The sequence below is a fragment of the Corapipo altera genome, unplaced genomic scaffold (assembly GCF_003945725.1).
Source record: "Corapipo altera isolate COAL_440 unplaced genomic scaffold, ASM394572v1 225, whole genome shotgun sequence".
In the NCBI taxonomy this organism is placed as follows: Eukaryota; Metazoa; Chordata; class Aves; order Passeriformes; family Pipridae; genus Corapipo; species Corapipo altera.
Window position 1 is genome coordinate 38200 of NW_020885124.1, and position 19959 is coordinate 58158.

General features: G+C 51.2%; 1 protein-coding gene across 2 annotated transcripts in view; it reads right to left on the reverse strand.

Annotated features, from left to right (window-relative positions):
• Positions 1-650: 650 nt before the first annotated feature.
• Positions 651-19959, reverse strand: part of ATP8B1 (ATPase phospholipid transporting 8B1) — a 19879-nt gene continuing 570 nt past the window's right edge. Inside the window, exons 2-29 of one of the 2 annotated variants that reach the window (XM_027669990.1) lie at positions 17865-17966; positions 12908-13100; positions 10756-10853; positions 10350-10463; positions 9827-9925; positions 9668-9729; positions 9188-9260; positions 9027-9097; positions 8595-8677; positions 8320-8478; positions 8080-8168; positions 7650-7840; positions 7356-7564; positions 6896-6939; positions 6615-6771; positions 5861-6049; positions 5519-5631; positions 5124-5288; positions 4915-5026; positions 4648-4723; positions 4407-4539; positions 3910-4195; positions 3098-3321; positions 2626-2709; positions 2101-2346; positions 1820-1958; positions 1609-1739; positions 651-1130 (exon numbers count right to left, since the gene is read on the reverse strand). In XM_027669990.1, coding sequence (XP_027525791.1) covers positions 903-1130; positions 1609-1739; positions 1820-1958; positions 2101-2346; positions 2626-2709; positions 3098-3321; positions 3910-4195; positions 4407-4539; positions 4648-4723; positions 4915-5026; positions 5124-5288; positions 5519-5631; positions 5861-6049; positions 6615-6771; positions 6896-6939; positions 7356-7564; positions 7650-7840; positions 8080-8168; positions 8320-8478; positions 8595-8677; positions 9027-9097; positions 9188-9260; positions 9668-9729; positions 9827-9925; positions 10350-10463; positions 10756-10853; positions 12908-13100; positions 17865-17870 — 3774 coding nt within the window. In that variant the 5' untranslated portion in view covers positions 17871-17966 and the 3' untranslated portion in view covers positions 651-902. Of the gene's footprint in view, positions 1131-1608; positions 1740-1819; positions 1959-2100; positions 2347-2625; positions 2710-3097; positions 3322-3909; positions 4196-4406; positions 4540-4647; positions 4724-4914; positions 5027-5123; positions 5289-5518; positions 5632-5860; positions 6050-6614; positions 6772-6895; positions 6940-7355; positions 7565-7649; positions 7841-8079; positions 8169-8319; positions 8479-8594; positions 8678-9026; positions 9098-9187; positions 9261-9667; positions 9730-9826; positions 9926-10349; positions 10464-10755; positions 10854-12907; positions 13104-17864; positions 17967-19959 lie in introns of both variants that reach the window. The other variant, XM_027669989.1, reaches the window with a different exon arrangement.

Below are 19959 nucleotides of genomic sequence, written 5' to 3' on the forward strand. Positions count from 1 at the left end.
CCCGCACCTTCCACCGCCGGGGACGCGGGGGACACGGCGGGGAATTCCGCCCGCCGCCTTCCCCACTCCCCCCTTATGCTCATCACGACACCAGCCGTGAGTTTTAGGGTGTTTATTTCGCATTGCACTTTTGAAATGTACATTCCATTGAACGAGAGCTGGAGGGCGTGATTTTTGCCATAAAACCGTTTTCGATAATCGACCTTAGTCCCGGAGGGGAAAGTAGGTAAAAGTGAAACATTCAAACATCTCAACTCGAGGAAAGGACGTGCAAATGTAAAGAGACTCATAAAAACACTTTTTACACTGAAAGAATTGAGGCACCGGCAAGTAAAGTGTGTTCCAGTGGGAGTGACTGATTCCCGGTTATCCATCACTGTATCCAGAACTGAAATGAACAGGCTGTGCCAGCTTCTAGACACCAGATCTCTCCTAATTCCTACTCCAGTCTGACACTGGCTGAAGTTTATGACCAGGCCCATCCCCAGCTCAGCCGTGCCAGCTCCCTTGGTGTCCAGGGTCCTCTCCCAGGGCTGAGCACCCCACGTGGTGTCCGAGCAGTTAATGAATGAAATGGAGCACGTGAAGGAAATAGAGTTCAAAGACAAACATGAAATGTAGCTGCAGTTTTATACCACAACAGTATTCCAGGCCTCGTTAAAAACTGACCCTGCTGGGTTTCCATTCCCAGCACACTGTCACACAAGGATCAGTAGCTCCATGGAGAACTCTTGGCCTTTTCGTGTTCCCAGGAGTCCAAGCCCAGAAAGTTCTGTGATAAAGACATAAACCCCCTCCTGTCCTTATGCCCTTTGGTTAAAAAAGATCCTGAGTTTGTATCGAACAGTTCCGTGCAATCACCAGGACAACCGGGATAATAAGGATCGCCATCCCGCGGTGCCTCAGCTCGCCTCCCGGGTGTCCGCGGTGCCCGGCGCTGTGCCCAGCACAGCATCCAGCGGGGCCCTCTTCTTGCGGATGCTGCGGCCCGAGGCGATGAGGTCGGCGTAGCCGCGCTGGTGCGAGAAGGCGTAGGCGGAGCGGCGGGCGGAGAGCCCGCGGCGGAACGCGCTGTGCCGGCGCCGCCACTGCTGCTCCTCCAGCAGGTACTTCCGACGGTTCCGCTGGATCTGCACGGACACCGGGGGGCGGGGGTCAGGGCAGCACCACCCCCGTACCGTGTGCCAGCTCAGGACACAGCAGGAGTGGCCACAACCTGTCCCCCTGGCACTGCAGCCCAGCCCAAATTTAACCCCCGTTGGGGATCTCAGAACCCTCACGGGGTCTCTGTGGTGTCACCAGGTCTCAGCCAAGCACACAGTGAATCGGCCCCCACTGAGCTGCTGCCCCTGGGCAGCCCCAAGGCCACCCTTTCTGCCCACAGGACCCCCTCTCCAGGCTTGTGTCACCTCCCTGAGGGCACCATCACTTCTTTGTCTCTCATGGAATTACAGAGACTGGTTTGGGTTGAAAGGGACCTTCAAGCCCATCCTCTCCACTCCCCTGCCATGGGCAGGGACACCTTCTACCAGCCCAGGTCTCAGCACCAACTCCTGCAAGTAAATAAATACCTGCCCAATTCACCAAAACAACGCAGACTTCACTCACTTTGTCGCTTTCCGAGGGCCAGATTGTCATGGATAAGAAACGCTGGGCCACTACAGGGAGCAGGCAGATAGCAATGGATAAAATCATGGTGAGCCAGAGGTACGGCTGGCGCAGGGCGTTCGGAGCAGTTCCTGGCAATAACAGAACAACAATCAGCGTGTGACAAAGCTGCCCCAGACAGGACCGAGAACCACAAACCACGAGGACTGACCTGTGAACTGAAAGCCAGAAGGGAAGAGGACGTGGATTCCAGCACTGTGCAAGTCAAATGTGATCCCAAAGTAAATTGCAATACTCCCAAATACTGAAAAAGCGTTGACAAAAGTCCAGTAAGATGTATCCAGGCCAATCTGAAAGCAAACAAAAGCGCCCAGTGAGTTTATTAATGTCAACTGCTTTTTGCAGATTGTTGCATTTTTAGTAGAGAAATTTAGAACCGTGAGCAGAAAGTGTTCTCAGAGCACCAGAGTTCAGGAAGCCACGTTTACTTGCCTGAAAATTGACGACAAAGATCAGGGAAGATGCTGCTGTGACAGCAAAGGACTGATAATCTGCAGGGGCTTCTCCATCTTGTCCCATAGATTTCATGTAAGCTCCGTACGGGATGAAGAAGATGATGAGTGAAGTTACAGCTCCGTGGAGCAAACTTAAAAAGAACTTCTTGTAGTTGAAAAGTAAATCCCTCTGGCCCAAAATATACAGTCTGGGGAACCGAAGGCTCAGCTTGTCGCTCACGTCCTTAATAAAGGGGGGAAAGAAAAGGAAAGCTGTTGCAACGTGCTGTTCTCAGAGCGAGCTTTGAAGAGAGAGGCTCAACTACACAGTGTCCCAAAGGGAATGGCAGATCCCTTTCTCTCTCCAATAGCAGGGTTTTGCACAGAGTAATGCACGAGGAAAACTTTTTTAAACGCCCCCAAACCAACCAAACTGCCCTTGTTTTATGGACCAGTGTTGATGCAAGCCAAGGCCCGCTGGCAGATGCCTTTGGACTTGTCTGTTGTACCCACGTGGGAGTACCTGGTCGAGCAGGCCGACGAGCAGGACCGGGAGGCTGGAGTACAGCACGTTGTACAGGGTGATGAACCAGTCCTCGTAGGCTGTCTGCAAGAGAGGGGCAATCGCAGGAGTCGGTGGCTTCTTTGTATGCCATCCTTCCCCTCCAGTTCCTGAGAAAACCCGCAGGTGCTCTCCTGTGGCTTTGAGCTCCCTGGCTTGGTGTTCATCCCAAAGGCAGCAGCACCTCGGCTCAAGGCTCTGTGTGAAGCTGCCCCACTCCTTACAAACCTTCCTCCCTGTACAACCACGGGCCTGACTTTAGGGCTCTGGAATCACTGCTTGTAACTAACTCGCCCAGTACTCACCACCTACCCTCCTGCAGAAATCCCTGGAGACAACGTGATGTTCCCACCAGGTCCCAGGTGAAGCCTTTGCTGTCCTGCACTGACAAAGGACCTGCTTGCTGTGATCCCAGCCCGGCAGACCTTCCTACCTGGGCAGAAAAGCCGTTGAAGAAGGAGTACCAGATGTGGACGAGCGTGAAAGCGAAGTTCTTGTAGAAGAAGTATCTCAGAAACTTGCACATCCTGATGTAAGACCATCGCCCGTGGACCAGCAGCAGGCGCTGCAGGTACCGGAACTGCCCGAAGGAGTAGTCGCTGGACATGACGGCCTGCATCCCCTCCTGGCCACTGATCCCAACTCCAATGTGGGCAGCTGGGGCAAGGAGACAAACACCACACGCCAGGTTGGACAGAGGGACAGGAACAACGTGGTTGTCACCTGGATTCTCTCTCTCGGTCCTTGTTCTGTCACAACAGACATGGGAAATCTGACCAAGGGAGAACCAAATGATGCAACAGAGCAAGCAAAGCCCCGAGCAAACTGGCCAGGAAGTTTAGGGACATAAACCCTATCCCAGAGGTTTCCTTCTCTGTGGGATCTCTTGGGAAGTGGTTCAAAGAGCAGCAGCTGCAATCCAGGATGGTTAATGCCTCCAGGCAAGGGGCACCCAGGCTATTGCTTTGGTTTTTATATTATACCACTGTAACCCACAACATGAGAACAGAGGGAATTCAGGTCCCTTCTCAGGGAATGTGTCAAAAAAAAAAAAAATAGATCAGGAAAAACCACTAACCATTTCCTAAAGGGCTTCCTCAGAAAGGGAAACAGGCACAGAAGCTAAAAGCCCTGTGGCAGTGACACAGATGGAAGAGTCTTCGGAGCAGAGAGGGACAGCGGAGAGAGCGCAGGAGCAGGGCAGAGGAGATGTGTCCTAGCCAGAGAGTGCTGCAGCTGCCTTACTTTTGATCATGTTCACGTCGTTGGCGCCGTCCCCGATGGCCAGGGTGACGGCCTTCTTGTACTTCTGCACCAGCTCCACCACCATGGCCTTCTGCTTGGGCGTCACGCGGCAGCAGATCACCGCCCTGCACTCGCACGCCAGGTCCACAAAGTTCTTCTGCTGCTGCTCCTTGTAGGCCTCGGCCCTTCTCCTCTTCTCAGCTTGCTTTTCCTTCTCTTCTGCTGTTCGGGGGAACTTCAGCTTCAGCTTCTTCTTCTTCTTTTTCTTCTCCAGCAGGATTTCGTTCTGTGCAACAGAAATGTATCGTGTTCCCTTCTGCACCCTTTCCAGTCTCACCCCAGGTACTGCCCCACGACACACCTGAGGTCACTACACTCCCAGCACACATTTCTGGCACTTCAATGAACTGCTTGTGCAGTCAAAGGAACAGAGCCTTCAGGGAGGGACACTGGGGCCTGGTGGGGCCCCCAAAATCCCAAGCAGCCTTTGCACATACCAGCCAGGAGCCAGTGATGATTAGAGCCCGATCTTTGCTGCCCTGGAAGAAGGGCTCGTTCATTCTGAGAGAGGAATGTGGGCTGGATCCAGCCCTGTTCCTTTGGTTTTCCAGCCTCGTTTGAAGGAGAGCACTGGAAAGAGAGGGGGAGGCTATTGCAGGAGGACCAAGGACAAACTTTAAGCTTGGTCAGTCCCAGACTGAAAATCCTGGAAAGGGAATCCTCTGTGTTTTCACTTGCCTGGTATCTTCTCCATAGCAGATGGCTGTTTCCTCTGTCAGGAGTTCACAAGAGAATCCAATATTTTCAGCAGTTTCTACAAGAAGAAATGGAGAGGAAAATATTTTCTGAAAGTTCTGTCCTGAGTTCTGCCTGTTCTGTCTGTTGGGAGCACTTCAGGAATTTCTGATTTATGTTTCAGTATGAGAATTCCCTTTCAATGCCACAGCGTGGATGCGCAGGGAAACATCCTCCTGTTTTTAGCTCTTTGGCTGTAAGCAAACCCACCTTTTTTGTCACCAGTGAGCACCCAGATTTTAATGTCTGCTTTGGAGAGTCTGGAGATAGTTTCTGGAACCCCATCCTGCAGTTTGTCTTCAATAGCTGTTGCACCAAGCAGCTGGAAGGGATTTGAAATACAGGGGTTTAGTAGCATAAAAAAATCGGTTTCTTTTAATATAAGAATAGGAGTACACTAAAAATGTACAGCTTCTTACAATCAAGTTTTTTTCTATCTCCTTGTACACTTTGTCCAGAGCTTCATCTCGGTTGCTGGTAGCTAAACTGGCCTCCACAAACTTTTTATTCCACACATCAAATTCATCCTGACTTATGTCTCTGTAGCATAGGCAGAGTGTCCTGAGAGTTTCATTTGCAAAGACCTGAAAAATGGTAAAAACCACACATATGCACAAAAAAACCCCTCTTCATTTAATCCAAATGTAAGAGTTAAGACCATGGGATTTAGAAAGCTTGATAAAACAAGTCCAATTGGCAGAACCAATGGCAGGTCTGCATTTGTGTTAATAGCTTAGGAGAAGGAAATTAACGACATTATTGTCAGAAAGACACAGTTGTTGATTTAAAAACGGCGTATAAAAACCAAACATACATCGAGCGCCTCTTCTGTGGCTTCTCTCTTTGGATTGCTGGGGTGCAGCCGCTCGTAAATCACCGTGTCAGCCCCTTTGCAGTACAGCCTGATGTTCCCACCGGCCTCTCTGACTGCGCAGGAAAACAGGAGAGGTGGCACATTTATACAGAGGAATAGTCTCAGGTTGGATTTTTCAGCCTATTGCTAAGTGCCAAAGCTACAAGATCAGGCTTCTTGTTCAGTGTGTCACAGGGCTGTCACCCAGCTGTTAATTCTTGCCCCCGGCTGCCCTCGCAGCTCCCTCTTCCCCCAGGAAACACGAGTGACCCTGTCCACGGGGGCCGGTTGGCAGGAGCTCACCGATGACAGACATCCTCTTCCTGTCGCTGTTGAAGTCCAGGATGGCCAGGACCTCGTAGGTCCTGCGGGCGCCCATCTCGCTGAGCGTGATGGTGTTCTGGGTGCGGGACAGGAACACGTAGCCCAGGTTCCTGGCGGCCGTCACCAGGGCCCCCTCGTCCGGGGAGGCTGCCTGGTAGTTGAGCTGACCTGCAGCATGGGAGGGGGGAGGAGAGAAAGCCAGGATACACCTGAGGACACACCTGGACACTGCTGCAGCCCCAACAGCAGCGCACACGGAGAACAGGGAGCGGGGACCCCTTTTTACTGGATGTGCTTCCATCGGGATCAGTCCTGAACCCGCCTCCCTGCAGGCACCAAAAACTCCTCTGCCTCAATGTCTTGATTTCTCAGTGCAGCCATTTAAGCTCCAAAAGACCAACCCTTGGCCACAGACACCAATACAACGAGTGGACACAGCCCCAAGAGCAAGAAAGGACAGGATGCTGTTGGTATCACCTCACAAAGGTGGGAGTGAAGCAACATTACTCTCCCATGTTTCCATTGAATCTTCCAACCTGATGTTTCCCATCCATGAATTCAACAGCTGGTCACCTCTACATTTAGTTTTGTTTAAAAGAGCATGCTAACACTCCTCCTCCTTTATGGGATCAGCACTGCCTTTGGGCCTCTCCCCTGTGCAATCCCTGCGTTTGAATTATTGTTTCCTCCTACACAAGGAAAAAAAAAACAACAACAAAAAGGCCACACTCACCATCAGAAGTGTCAGCCATGACCGTGTGACAAATGGCAAGCAGAAAAAAGAACTTGTGAATCTCTGGCTCCTTTCCAGACTTTATTTGCTCTATCAGGTAGTGATCGTAGAAGAGGAACTTCCCGTCGGCGTACACATTCCAGCTGAAATCCACTTGCTGCTTAGAAAACGGGGCAGGAGAGAGGCCGAGTTACCCCAGGTGCCCTTGCTTTGTGCCCACCTGCACCTCTCTCCACGCTGTGCCAAGGCACTGTGCCCGTGCCACAGTTCCACAGACCTACCTCGGGGTGGCTCTGGAGCTGCCCCGCTCTGTCCCGGCTGTCTCCTGCAAGGCAAGCGCCCGCCGTCAGAGGGACCACAACAAAGCTTTTACAACCCAGCACAAAGTCAAACAGAGCTCAGTTGTGTCCTGCACTAGGAGTGGAAGGAACAGGGAGAGGAGAAGCTGCTGCTCTTACTGAATTTCCTTGTTTGTTTCTAGGTTTTGTCCCCAAAACATTGTAGTGAAAAGTAAATAATTTTGTAAATTTTCTGCTGGGAAGTTTCCACTCGAGTCCATCAATTTCCACTTTCTAAATGGGAAAACAGTGGGAAAACCCCAGTAATTCAACTGTACTGGAGCTTTACTCAATGCCAGGGCAGACTGTGGAAGTTCAGGTGGAACTCAGACGACTCGTGTGCACCTGATTTCCCTCGAGCATTCAAATCCCTCCTCCTCTGCAGAGGCTTTGCCCAGGTTACCGTATCTTTGGCCGTTTATGCAGCACTTTTTAAAGGTCATGATGTTCTGCGTGAGGGTTCCGGTCTTGTCCGAGAAGATGTACTGGATCTGCCCCAGCTGCTCGTTGAGCGTGGTGGTCCTGGCCTTGGCCGCCGTGTCCTTCTCGGGGTAGTACATCTGCAGGTCCCAGTTGATGAAGTAGCTCTGGCCAAAGCGAATCACTTCCACGCTGAAAGAAAGAGTGGGAATGTTGGAATGTTCTCCCTGCCGGCTGCAGCTCCCCCCCCCCCCCGAAATAACGGCACCTCCCCTACCTGACGTAGAGGGAGATGGGCACCATGGTGTTGAGGACGATGAGGTACCCCCAGAAGTTGAGGAAGCCCCGGTAGGGAGGGCTGAAGTCCTCTGCATCGTACAGGTACCAGGAGCAGTTGCCAACCTGCTGCTCCCAGTAGGTGTGCCCGATGGCCAGCCCGGCCGACAGCAGGATGAGGACCACGATGATCTGCGGGGGGCACACGGGCCTGTCACACTTCTCCCTCTGCTCCCCTTCAATCCCAAACCCCCGCCTTCCGAACGTGACAGAAGAACAGGAGTAAACCTTTCCCACAAAGGCACCTTCCTGCGTTTCCTCCTGCTCCACCCCAGCTCAGTTGGAGATGTTCTCATTGCACACCTAGCTTTGCATTCACTACTCACTTAAAAACAAGCTCAACCCTGGGAATTTTACACAAAAAACCTTACAGTATAAACCATGTAGTTCATAAGGGAGTCAATCTTGGTCCTTTTAAATCTCGTCTTTCCGCTGTTTTTCATAATTTTCGTGTCAGCACCTAAAAATGAAGAGTAAAAAATTCAAACAGGGGAAAGATATAATAAAGAAACAAGTGGCAGTACGGCTGTTTTACCACACTCAGACATGAAATGCAGTTGATGTCTAGAGGATGAAGATGCCTTTTCACTCTAGAGGGAAATATTACACACCTGCAAACACCACCATTCCATGGCAGAAATCCGTATTCCTGATCTTACACCCACGCAACAAAATCTTATCGGCATCCAGGGAATAACTGGAGTTCCTCCAGAATAACGTTCCTGTAAACTTATCCAGTCGGTTATTGGGCTCTTCGCACTCAATCAGACCTACAACATGTGGAGGGGAACATGTTTAATTTACAAGAACCACAGAAGGAGCTTTCCTTTACTTGCACTGACTTGTGAACTGCTTTTAATGGTGTCAGGGACAGAACTGTACCAACCATCAAAGTTTGCCAGCGCGCTCTCCTCCTGAAGCTGCCTGTGCGTCACCTCCAGGGCCATTTTGAATTTTAAATTAGTCTCACTAAGAAGAAAGGATAAAAAGGCAATTTTATTTAAGACACGGGTACAGGAGAGACGTTTGAACAACATTAAATGGAGGAAAATCAATATGCCATGGGTGCCACCACTTCTCTGGACAACCCTTTCCAAAGGTAAAAAATCAGTCCGCGTCCTTCCTACGTCACATTCTCCAACACTTCTGACATCTCTGTGGCACTGCAGTGGACCCTCACTGATTTATAAGGATCCTTGAATTGTGGGAATCAACAGTGCCTCAGTTCCCGCAGTTCCCCACTTAACAAGCAGAATCTGACATGCACACCCTTTGCTCTTTGACCAGTCATCCCAAATTAACTCCGAGACATCCCTACCCATCCAGTTCAGCTGTCTCCACGTAGCACAGACTGTTTGGTTCTGAGCTGGACAGCAGTAAAATATCAGCCTAGAAAACAAATCAAATAAAAATAAATGCAGGTGAAGATTCCCCCAGAACTCTGTAGAAACATAAACCAAAGGCATCTGAAGCACTTACAGGAATGAAAGTATTTTTCTTCAGACGAATGACGTCACCAACTTTAATATCTTTCCATTTGGTGGGTTTGAACCTAATATCAAGATAGTTTAATGATTACTACTCTTTAATCTAGAACAATATGCACTCCATAAATCTTGCAATGCTGAAGAGAAAAACAGGACCTCTTGGGATAGAGTAGGTTTGCTTTTTGGAAACTGCAATTTATTTGAGGTCTGTAACTCAGAAGTCCTAACGTACCTCTTCTCCTCCCACTTCACCTAGATATGAATTCCTATCCTTCTCTCCAAAGAAGAGTCTCTCAGCCCAGATTTAGTGCCACAGGATTAATGTTAAATTACTCCTTGGGCCAATTCTCTTCCAGTTTCAATTAGGTTTTCACACAGGCAGCAGAGAACAGAGAGCTGAACCTTCCCTATCATCCACGGCCTGAGATCCGTGACAAAGCTCAGTAACAAGGCAAACAAGGACCATTCACACCTTCCATCCTTGATGACATCACATGTCCTGTTGTTGACCTCGTTGTCCATCCTGTGCCGAGCCTGAAACCAGAGCAGAGAATGTGCTGCGTGTCACACCGGGGCAAATGAGCTCCACTGGGGGGGTTTGCTCTTCACATGGACAGAGCAGGGCTCTTACAATGTCATCCACCAGGTCTTTGACTGCAGTGATTCCCAGCACGAAGAGCAGGGGCACCAGCGTCGTGTACCACGCCAGGGTGCTTATCTGGGGGATCGACTACAAAAGAGCAAGGAAAGCAGTTCAGCACAGGAGCATCGAGCAAGCTCAGCTCGGAGGCATTTCCTACCGATCTGACTGGAACAGGAGAAAGAAACCAACACAGCAGAGGGAGTTTTTTTAAGTCAGGCTGTGAAAATGAACAAAACTCTCCAGGAGAAGTTTGGCTGGGCTGCCCTACTTCAGCACCGGCTCCTCTTTAAATATCACAGTCCCCCATATATTCTGTGGGTGCTTCTGATTCCCAAGTTGAACCCAAGACACATCTTTTCGTCATGAAATTCCTGAGCTTTGCATCCAGCCCATCCTGTTTCTGTTGGGATGGGGCTGGGCTGGGTAACAGTCCAGGCAGTGCCCTGAGTTGTGTCACAAATATTATTGAGCCCAAATTCCCTTTGCAGGGAGTATTCTCTGCCTTTCTTACCTGCAAAATGAGAAGAACAAGGAAATAGAAGTTGGCTGCTCTCTTAAACTGTTCAAACAGATTCAGAGGTAAAAAAGTGATGGGGTTGTACTTGTATGTCTTAATTGCATTGTCCTGTGGGAGAAACCCAAATGTCAGTCAGGCTGCAGGTTCTTCTTCCATCACAAACGTGCATATTTTTAAGCAAAGCAACCGTGTGAGAATTTGGGATGAGGGCACATCTCTTGATGGCTTGATTTTCCATTCACAACCCCCCAACCCAGTCATCCTCCCCTCCTCTGCTGGAAACCCTAAGGAGGTTCGAACGGTGGCTTTCCCAGCGCTCCCCAGCCGCTCCGAAGATCCCGCAGGGATTAAGGAAGCATTCACCCGGCAGTTAGCACCTCCTTGAGGCGAGACGCCTTACCGCATATTTGCTTTTTTTGAAGCACAGGAAGATTGTTCTCTTGAAGGCGGGTTGGTCGTAGAAGCGCCGATCGTTGGCTTTCACTTGCCAGCTGCAGTCTGGAAGCGACAAAACGGGTCAAAACTTGTTACAAACACGAGGGAACAAATCTGTCGCTTTTAGGCTTTCTCTCAAATCCATCTTCTAAAGGCACCTTCGGCTGAAGCAAGGCTGGTACCTGCTTTTTAGTACAGAGGCTAAAAAAAGCTTTTCAAGGCGGTTTTCCAGGCTATTTGTCTTTATTAACAATTCAAATGTCATCGGGGGTAGGAAGAAGTGTTGCTTAACAATTTAAAAGGTCTGTGAGAAACGGAAAGCCTTCAGAGTAACATTTATTCATGCTAAATTCCCTCCCCTCTTTTCCTTTGCTTCTGTGACACCTGAGAAGCCACTAAACGCTCCAAACAGTTCTCTGTCTTTCTAGAAACGAAGAGGTCGGGTCACTTTTGAAAGCAATAATTTGATATATCCACGCTGTGCCGTGGGTTTTCATTTACACCCACAAAAAAGGGACAAATCTGAGGCGCTCATTTTATTTTCCTCGGCCACAAGTTTTGTCCGATGGCATGAAAACTCAGGAATAGGAATGGCACTTGGGAAGTGATTTTCCATGTCTGCTCTTTCCCTCTGAGACCCTTCAGCTCCCTTTCCTACCCTCAGTCCCGCAGCAGGTTCTCATTCCACGGCTTTGATCCAGCTCCCAGGAGCTCTGCCCGCCCGGGAAGGGTGACTGAGGCAGGCAGGGTTTGGAAACGCAGCTTTCCTGACTCATCCCACGAGCATCTCCCCCTTCCCTCAACCCACGGCCGTCGTCCTTCCCGGGTGCTCTTCCTGGTTTCATGGGATTCTCCTCCCCGTGCACGGGGTGAAACCACCGGCGGCAGAGGCGTGGGCACCGTGCAGCTGCTCCTGGGCTGCTCCGAGCACAAAGCCTTTGGTTTTCCTCCCACCTCACAGCAAGTCTGGACTGACACACCTGGATTTTTCCCCTTTTTTCAGGGTTTGTAACCAACGTGCTGGAAGTGAAAGCCACAAGCTCCTACCGAGCCCCGAAGATAAAAGAGAAATATTTACCTTGGAGGACCAGGTTTGGGGTTAAAAGTTTATAAGAGCATGCATTGAGAAAGTAATTAAATTTGGTGAAAATGACAGGGCTAAACAAAATCGTCAACAAGTCTACATAAACATTTCTTCACCGTATTCCAGTGTTGATAAAACTGATAGAAAACCGGCAAATTAGGTGCTGAAATAAAACCTGCAGGAAGGAAGCCCCATAAAATTAATGACTTTAAACTCTGACACTGATACCTAATATTTGGGCAGCTGCATTGGTCATTCATCATCTTTAAAGAATGTCATCATCCAAATCCCCCAAACGAAACGTGTGCTAGGCAGTTATAAAATGAAAACACATCAGAGATGGTTATAAAAGGAGGGGGGAGTTGCCACCCAAACAGGAAGGAATCTGTATTAATTAAACAGGCCTTGGTTAAATTAAAAGTACTCCCACTGCAGCCCTGCAAAAGGGGGATTTAAAGGAGCTACAACTCTTCCTCGGGCAGAGGCTTGAAGGGATGCCAGAAAGGTTCCTCCCACCGATGTTCCTACCCTGGCAGCAGCCACAGGCTGCACCTGATGGTTCCTTTGAACTCCTCCTACTCACCTTTTACCTTTCAGAAATCTCAGGAGGCTACAAAAGGAGCAGTGAGGCGGAAATCTGCTCTGTGCAAGCCTTAGAGAGCAGAAATCCAGAGAAACCACTGACTGGACACAGCAAAAAGCTTCTGCTGGTGCCAGTTTCCAGAGGATTGGGAAGACAAGGATCTGGAGCTCTGCTCGAGCAGTTCCCAGAGCACAGGCCATGTACATCCAGTGCCTGCCTTAATTAAGAGGAGGTCACCACGCAGCTCATTAGCTTTACGCAAGGACCGCTGGCCCAGAGCTGTTGCTGCAGCTTGGAACGGAGCTCAGTTTCCTTCTGACTTTGTTCAACTGACCTGCCCTCAATTCCTCCTCCACACTCAGATTCCCAAATCCCACCTGACACCTAAGCACAGCAGTCCAATGGATCCCCAACCTCTGTTCAGGACCGTTTCTCCCCAGCCCGTGGTACCTTTCTTGCCGGGCTCTCGGCTCTCCTCGCCGTGTCCGTGGCTTTGGCTCTGTCCCGGCTCAGCCCCAGGCTGCCGAGGGTCCAGCTCGTCCTCCGTCTCATCGTCGCTGTAGGGCACCACCTCATCGTTGGGCTGGGAGTCCTCGTCCAGGGTGGTCTCCGAGTCCCTTTCCGAGGTCATCCTGCTAACGCCCTGCCAGCATTTTGGACAGCTTAGGGAAAGGACTTCACAGAGCAGGGGCTGGAAAACACAGCTCTCATTTCGCTCTCTTGGTGCCAGTCACCAACCCCACATCCGAAACCAGTTTCCCCAGAAGAGCAGAGGGCACGGGCTCGGTTCTCCAGCACAGAGCAGGGTCAGAGGGCAGTTATTGTCCCAGGCCTTCATTACCATCCTGCTCCATGTCATTAATTACACGTGTGTCACCCGCCAGCCCAAGGAACACCGTGTGCTCCAGAGGCAGCACGCTTCCCGTGGGATGGAGGAACTGGGGAGCCCACAGACACGTGTCTCCCCGTGCCCTTTACATCATCCCCTGAGGAGCCACAGGAGTTGGAGCCCTGCTTGGCCACAGGGGGACACGGAACCGGGCACGGAGCCCTGGGCTGTACATTCAGGGGTCACACTGCTGGTCCTCCAGCCAGCAACCAGCCCGGCTTCCCCTCTGCTCCCCACGGGCTGAACGTCAGTGTTTGTCGCTGCAAGATCCCACATCCTGGTGCCCAAACACCCAGGACACTGGGGGACACCCCGTGGCTCAGCCCATGGGCCCTGGGCTTCATCACAGGAGGGCCAGTCTGCAGCTGAGCTGGTGGCCATGGCCATGTCCCCTTCAGCTCTGCCTCAACCCTGGACCTCTCCAGCCATCGCTGGGCCTGATCCTGACCCTGAACTACACATCAGCTTCCCAGCTCGCCCCTGGACCTGCTCCCCACCCTGGCACCGCCTCTGCTGGCAAACCCAGCACCCGGCAGGGCTGACACCAAACCCCACCTCAGCTCCTGGTCCTGCCAAGCTGAACTGTGTCCCCTCCTTCATATCTCCTATAAGAGAGAGATAAATATTAATGAGCACTGACTGTGCCGCTCCAGTGCCAAGGTGCTGGCGGGGAGCCCGGGCGGGCCACGCTCCCGAGCCTGCCCAGCACACGGACTGCCAGTTCCCAAAACACCCCAAACCCAGCAGGCTGACTGAACAGGAACTAACACAGCTTCTGCCAGGGCCCAGCCAAGCTGTTGGAGCCTGCTCCGTGATGGAGTGAGCCAGGAATATGACAGCTGGTCACCAACACGGGTGTGGAACCCGACATGTCTGTGAAGAGGTGTTTGTTTTCCTGAACAGCCTCGCAGTTAGGGAATACACCTCCAGGTGCACAAAATCCAAGCTCCAGCTCAGGCCCCGTGAATACCTCGCTGTGGTATTTTGGTTTATTTCTGCTCTTTTTGCTGCTGTTGTTCTTCCTGCCCTGCTAACACCTCACGTGGGGGAAAGCAGCTGGAGCTCCTCACACAGCCCCTGGAGCACAAAATGCCACCAGATCCTTGGCTGGCTCTCGCTCTGTGACAAACAAAACAAGCTCCTACCCCTGGCACACAGAGATTCAGCCCTCAGTCTATTAATCGTTACCGATTAACTGCTTAATGATTAATGAGCTAATTAATCATGCAGAGGGTTCGATGAGATGTCAGAACCACACTGCTTTTGTTTTGCAGCACAGATGCGTGGCTAAATGGAAATTCCTACAACAACACCACCACCAGCAGCCTGGGGGGTGCTGGCTGGGAACAGACTGGGAATGGACACCAGGAGTGGACACACAGTTAAATTAACTGTAGCCACTTTTCCTCCTCGGAGAACTAAACCATAAACTGGCAAACCTCGTTAATAGAGGAGATCTCCTTAAGTGCTGCCCTGCAGGCAGCACAGGTACTCTGTGCATTCTGCAGGAGGCCCTGGAGTCACCTGCAGGAGGCCACGGAATGGCCCGGGGCTGGCTGGGAGCCGGGAGAGAGCACAGAGGTGCTGCTGCGGGGCCCGGGGCGGAGCAGTCCTCCAGGGACAGCCCGACAAATTGGTTTAGAGTTAAGTTTCTTGTCACCTAGTGTGGAAGAAAAGAGCAGGCTGGGATGGCAGGGCCGTGTCAGGAGTTCAAGGAAGGTGGAGAGCAAACACGGTGTGAAAGGGGAGACAGCGCAGAGCGGGAGCAGAGGAGGTGCCAATTAATCCTGAGGCAGCAGGGATGAGAGGAGAGCACATCCACCAGCATCTGGCTGCAGGAAGCACGGCAGAAACCAGGGGGGAACAAACGTGGCAAGAAGAGAGGCAACCACGACTGATTTTTGATGGGGTCACTACTCTGAGGACTGTGGAAACAGTTCATGGAGGGCCTGGGCTGGAACAACCCAACACTTAGTTACTGCTCGATAAAGTGCTCAGAGAACACTTTAAAAAGCTGGTTCTTGGCTGCGTGGTCCTCGTTTTCTAGTTCCTGACTTGAAGACAGGGGCTTTCAGCCTGTTTGAGGGAGGTCACAAAGCAGAAACCCTTACAGTAACTTCAGTCTGGAGGAAGCATTGGGTCACACTGCCTGTGCTGGCAGGGAGCAACACCCAGCTCTGGCTCCCAGCTTGGAAAATCCAGCTGACCCAAGGGCAGTGTTGATATATGGGGAGATGAAGGAGATGAAAGTAGCATTAAACACAAGTTTAACTATACCTGCCCCAGTTTACATAGCAAAAGGACAAATTCCACAGTGCTTTGGGCACTCGGGTTTTGTGTCTGCTCCTGCCTCAGGGTAAGAACCAGTTAACTGGGAATAACTTAAACCTTGTAAAAAAAGCACTTACTGCATTTGTTTGAAGGCAGTAAACAGCAACCAAAGCCAATCTTACTCTAATAGTCACTGCACATGACACTGTTTTGAGAACTTGGGAGCACAGGGACTGTAACTTTAATGCTGCAAATCAGAAGGTCGCTCAAAGCAGCCCTAAAAGTGAACAGATCCATCTAGAACAAGGGACACGCATAGCAAAAGGATTAAAATGCTACTGAAGTTGTTATTTCTGTTTATTATGGATATAAAGAACTACGAAGCGAGGCAGAGCGAGCCAAACCATGGCACACCTGCCTGTGCCCAGCTCACAACCTGCATGTTGAGCTCCTCAGCACGTTGTTCTGCACAACCTCCCACGTCCAGGCAGTGCCAGGGACAGCAGCTGCTCAAACCTGGCCACGGGCTGTTCCCCCACCACACAACAACAGCGATATTTTCAGCAAGAGGCAGAAAGAGAACTCAAAGGGTACGAAAAGGAGCTCAGAGAGACCCTTCTGAACTGCTTCAGCTACAGCAAGATGTTGCACTGATTTAACCAGGTGTTAGAAAAAGCAAAGCCTGATCCTCAGATGTATCAGATTTAGTTCTTTGCTACGTGTTACTGGAGGAACCGACATCACAGGAGGGCTGAGTAGCAGCTCCCAAAACTGCACCAGAAAACCACGTCTGACATCAGCCCCTGGGGTGGGGGTTCCCCAAGGACCTTCTGGCAGATGCACAATTACTCCAATTACATTTTCCCCCAAGAGACAGCGGTAATTATTCTGCCATCTCCAGCTGGGCCACACTGCTCACCTCGCCAGGAACGGGGAGTCTGAGTTGGAAGGGGAGCGTGGAATAACGAGGGCCTGGCAGGGAAACAGGCAAATCATAGGTTTGCTTCCAGTAGATGAGATGGATCACGTATTACTCAAAGCAGATATGAAATGCTGCTGGTAACAAGGGCTTGGACAGGCAGAGAGAAGGATCTTCGGAACAACTCAACCTCCCAGCTAATCTTTATGAGGCTTGGAGAGGAAAAGAAAACAGCAACTGCTTGAAACAGCATGAATCAGCACCAAAAGGCCAAGGAAACAACCTTCACTCCAAACACTGAGCTTTGGTGAGATTGCCATGCAAATGACATGCCTTGGGCTGATCAATTTATAGAACTATTCCAAACACAACAGTTCCAGTCACTTCCTCCTTTAAATGACTCCTTTAAAATAACTGAACACCCGGAAACTGTATCTTCAAGGGGAGGATTTCCCTCAGTCCTTTGTTGTGAAACACACTGAAACCATGCAGCCAAGAACTGTGAATCAACTCCTCTGGGTCCACCCAGCTCCTGACTCTACACACCGTCCCTGCACTGTGACCCTGGAGAAAATTCCCACCCAGAACCTGCCAACACGTGCCTGGGGTGACTCAGAATTACCCCGAAAAGGTTCAAACTCAACTGATCCCAGCATGGCTGCAGATAAAATGCAGATAAGTGAAGCCATGAAAATGAGTATGAAGGGCATTCCAACATAATTAATTGATCCCCATGAGCCAACACGAGGAAGAGATTAACTGGACACCAAAAATCCTACAGAAAACCATCCCAACAAAGAGAGACCCGCAGCCTACAGGCCCAGCTGCCTGAGGCCACACAGGGATGGTTGAAGATGGGCCACTGCAGAAACAAAATCATCATTTTCCCCGTTATCTGCCCTAGGATTTCTCATTAACAGGTTTACAGAGTCCCATCATTTAAAGTCCAAGGCAAGACTCGCTATCTTTGCAGAAGATAAGACAGCTGGTAACCTTTGCTCAAGCTGCAGGTTCTACTCTGAAGGGCTTTCAACCTGCCTTTTAGAGGGTGTTACGTTGCTCTCAGGGTTCATGTTATACAACAGCCTGTCTTGGGGTTAATTAAGGGATAAGAATTATTTTGGGGCACACTCAAACAGCGTTGTTTGGTATGGAAGACTTATAAATAGAGTTCTTCTCCTGGATATCGCCCTCCCCATCAAAAGCAGCAGGTATTTTTAGCTGGGAAAAATAAAGGTTACTTCCTGCTCCCGAGGCTGGAGATTACAGGAAAACACCTTTTCTGGCAGCACCTACAGCGGACACTGAGGGTGTTTTCCTAAACTGACCTTCATCCAGTGGAGTGTGGGGCTGAAGCAGAGGCTGCATTACAGGTGCTGACTCCTGCTGCCTCCGGAGAGTCCTGTGTCCTGCTTCACATCAGGCTCCATCTGCAACAAAACAACGCAGAAAACGGTTTCTTGGCTGATTCCCACCTCGTGTGCACCCAATAACAAAAACATTCTTCGGGCAAACCGTGACATTCGTTTGCCTTGCGAAGTTTCTTGAGAAAAAGAGAGATTTCTGGTTAGCTCTCCAAACCCTTCCATGCTGCTCCTCTCCCTCCTCTCGGGCACAAAGTCCTTTCCTTGATTTATTTCCTGTTTTGTCCACACTGCTCATCCTTTCCCCACTTTTTCCCCTGCTTTAGTTCTACATCCCCCCGTGCGTCGCTGTCCAGCGTCTTGTAGCCCAGAGCACCCACGAACTCGCTCCACTTGCCCATCTCCACGATCCAATTTAAAGCATATTTCTAATTTACGTAGGAACACGTGAGGAGAACCCACGAGTGGTGACAGAGGAATTCTGTGAGCTGCCGAAAAGCAGAGGTGTCACAGGGCACAGCACCCGGGAGCTCCCTCACCCTCGGGCTCGAATGAGAACCGTTCTTCACCCCGACAAGCACCGGGACACAGAGAGGGGAAGTGATTTGCCCCAGGCCACTGGGTAAGTCACTGGCAGGGCCGGGGTTGGGTTTCAGAAGCTCCCGGCCAACATCCTGGTTCGGTTACAGCCGCACAAAGAGGCTCATTTAACAGGGGCGGGGAAGAACATCACAGCCCCTCGGCCCTGTCACGACACCGATCAACCCCTCCCCGCGGTCAAGTGCTGGCAGAGGAGATTCCTCTGCCCTCAACCAACCACCACGGCGACAGCAGAGCAGGGAAATACCTCGGGGCTCGTTTAAAAAGAGCTTTGGTGCCAAGAGAGCGAGTGGCTTTTGGAATTCACCATCCCGAACCGCAAAGGAAAGGAACAGAGCATGGACAAGCTGTCTCACGGCAGAATTAAGTGAGAACAGTTTAGAAGTTACTGGGAATAGTCTCTGTGATACCTACAGGTTAACACAGAGACAAACCCAGGCCTGGGACAGGTACAAAACATCCACGCTCTAACATGAACACCAATGGAGAAACCACAACACTCCCAAATGCCACTCGACTCCTGAACCAGGCCTTGAGGAGAAAGACAAATAAAAACCAGGAACCAGAGAGAAAACTGTAGGCAAGCCTGAGCCAGCACAGACACTTACAGGGAGTTAAGCCCAGGGACTCCAGCAGCACAGCTCAAGGACCAGGTCATCCCAAATCCCAAATCCCACAGCACCGTCCACCCCCAGGCCCCCGGGGACCCCCCGGGCTGTTGCTCATCCCGGCAGCGCTCCCTGCCAGCGCTCCCTGGGCAGTTCGACCTCTTGGGTTTCAGACGGCTCCCGGTGACACCCGAGCCGCGCTGAAATGCTCCATTAGCTGCTCCATTTAGCACAGCTCCAGCCCCACTCCGAGGAAGGGATGCTATTTATGCTCTAGGCACGGGAGGTAACAGGACCAGGACACCGATTTTCTTTGAGGTCAAAATATGCTTTCCAAGCGAAGCACTGATCTGACGAGTAACTTTTCCGGGATTTTCTTATATAATTGCAGAATTATACTGTTCCTTAATGCAGACACCTCTTGCTGCTCTGAGGGCTGTATAAACATTGACCGATGTAATCCCCCCGCAGCCCCGAAGGCTGTTTTCATCATTTATAGACACGGGGGGGAGGAAAAGCGGGGAGCAGGGCAAGGAGCCCAAGGCCACGAGAGCGAGCCAGTGCCCGGCGGGGCTCGGGAGACAGGGCCGGCCCGTGCCGTGCCTCACCTCCCCTCACCTCCCACCGACCTCCCGCGCTCTCCTTAAACGCAGCGCTAAGCTCGGGGATCACCGGCCGCGCATCCCGCGGGATCCCCGCGGGGTCCGGACGCGCCGCCAACAGCTCCGAACGCCCGGAACAAGGCGCCGAGCTCGCCGCTGCCAGCAGGTGATGTTCTGGGGAGGGTGGGGAAGGGAAGGGAGAGGAAGGGAAGGGAAAGCGTTCCGGGTGCGCACGGGTCAGCCCCGGCC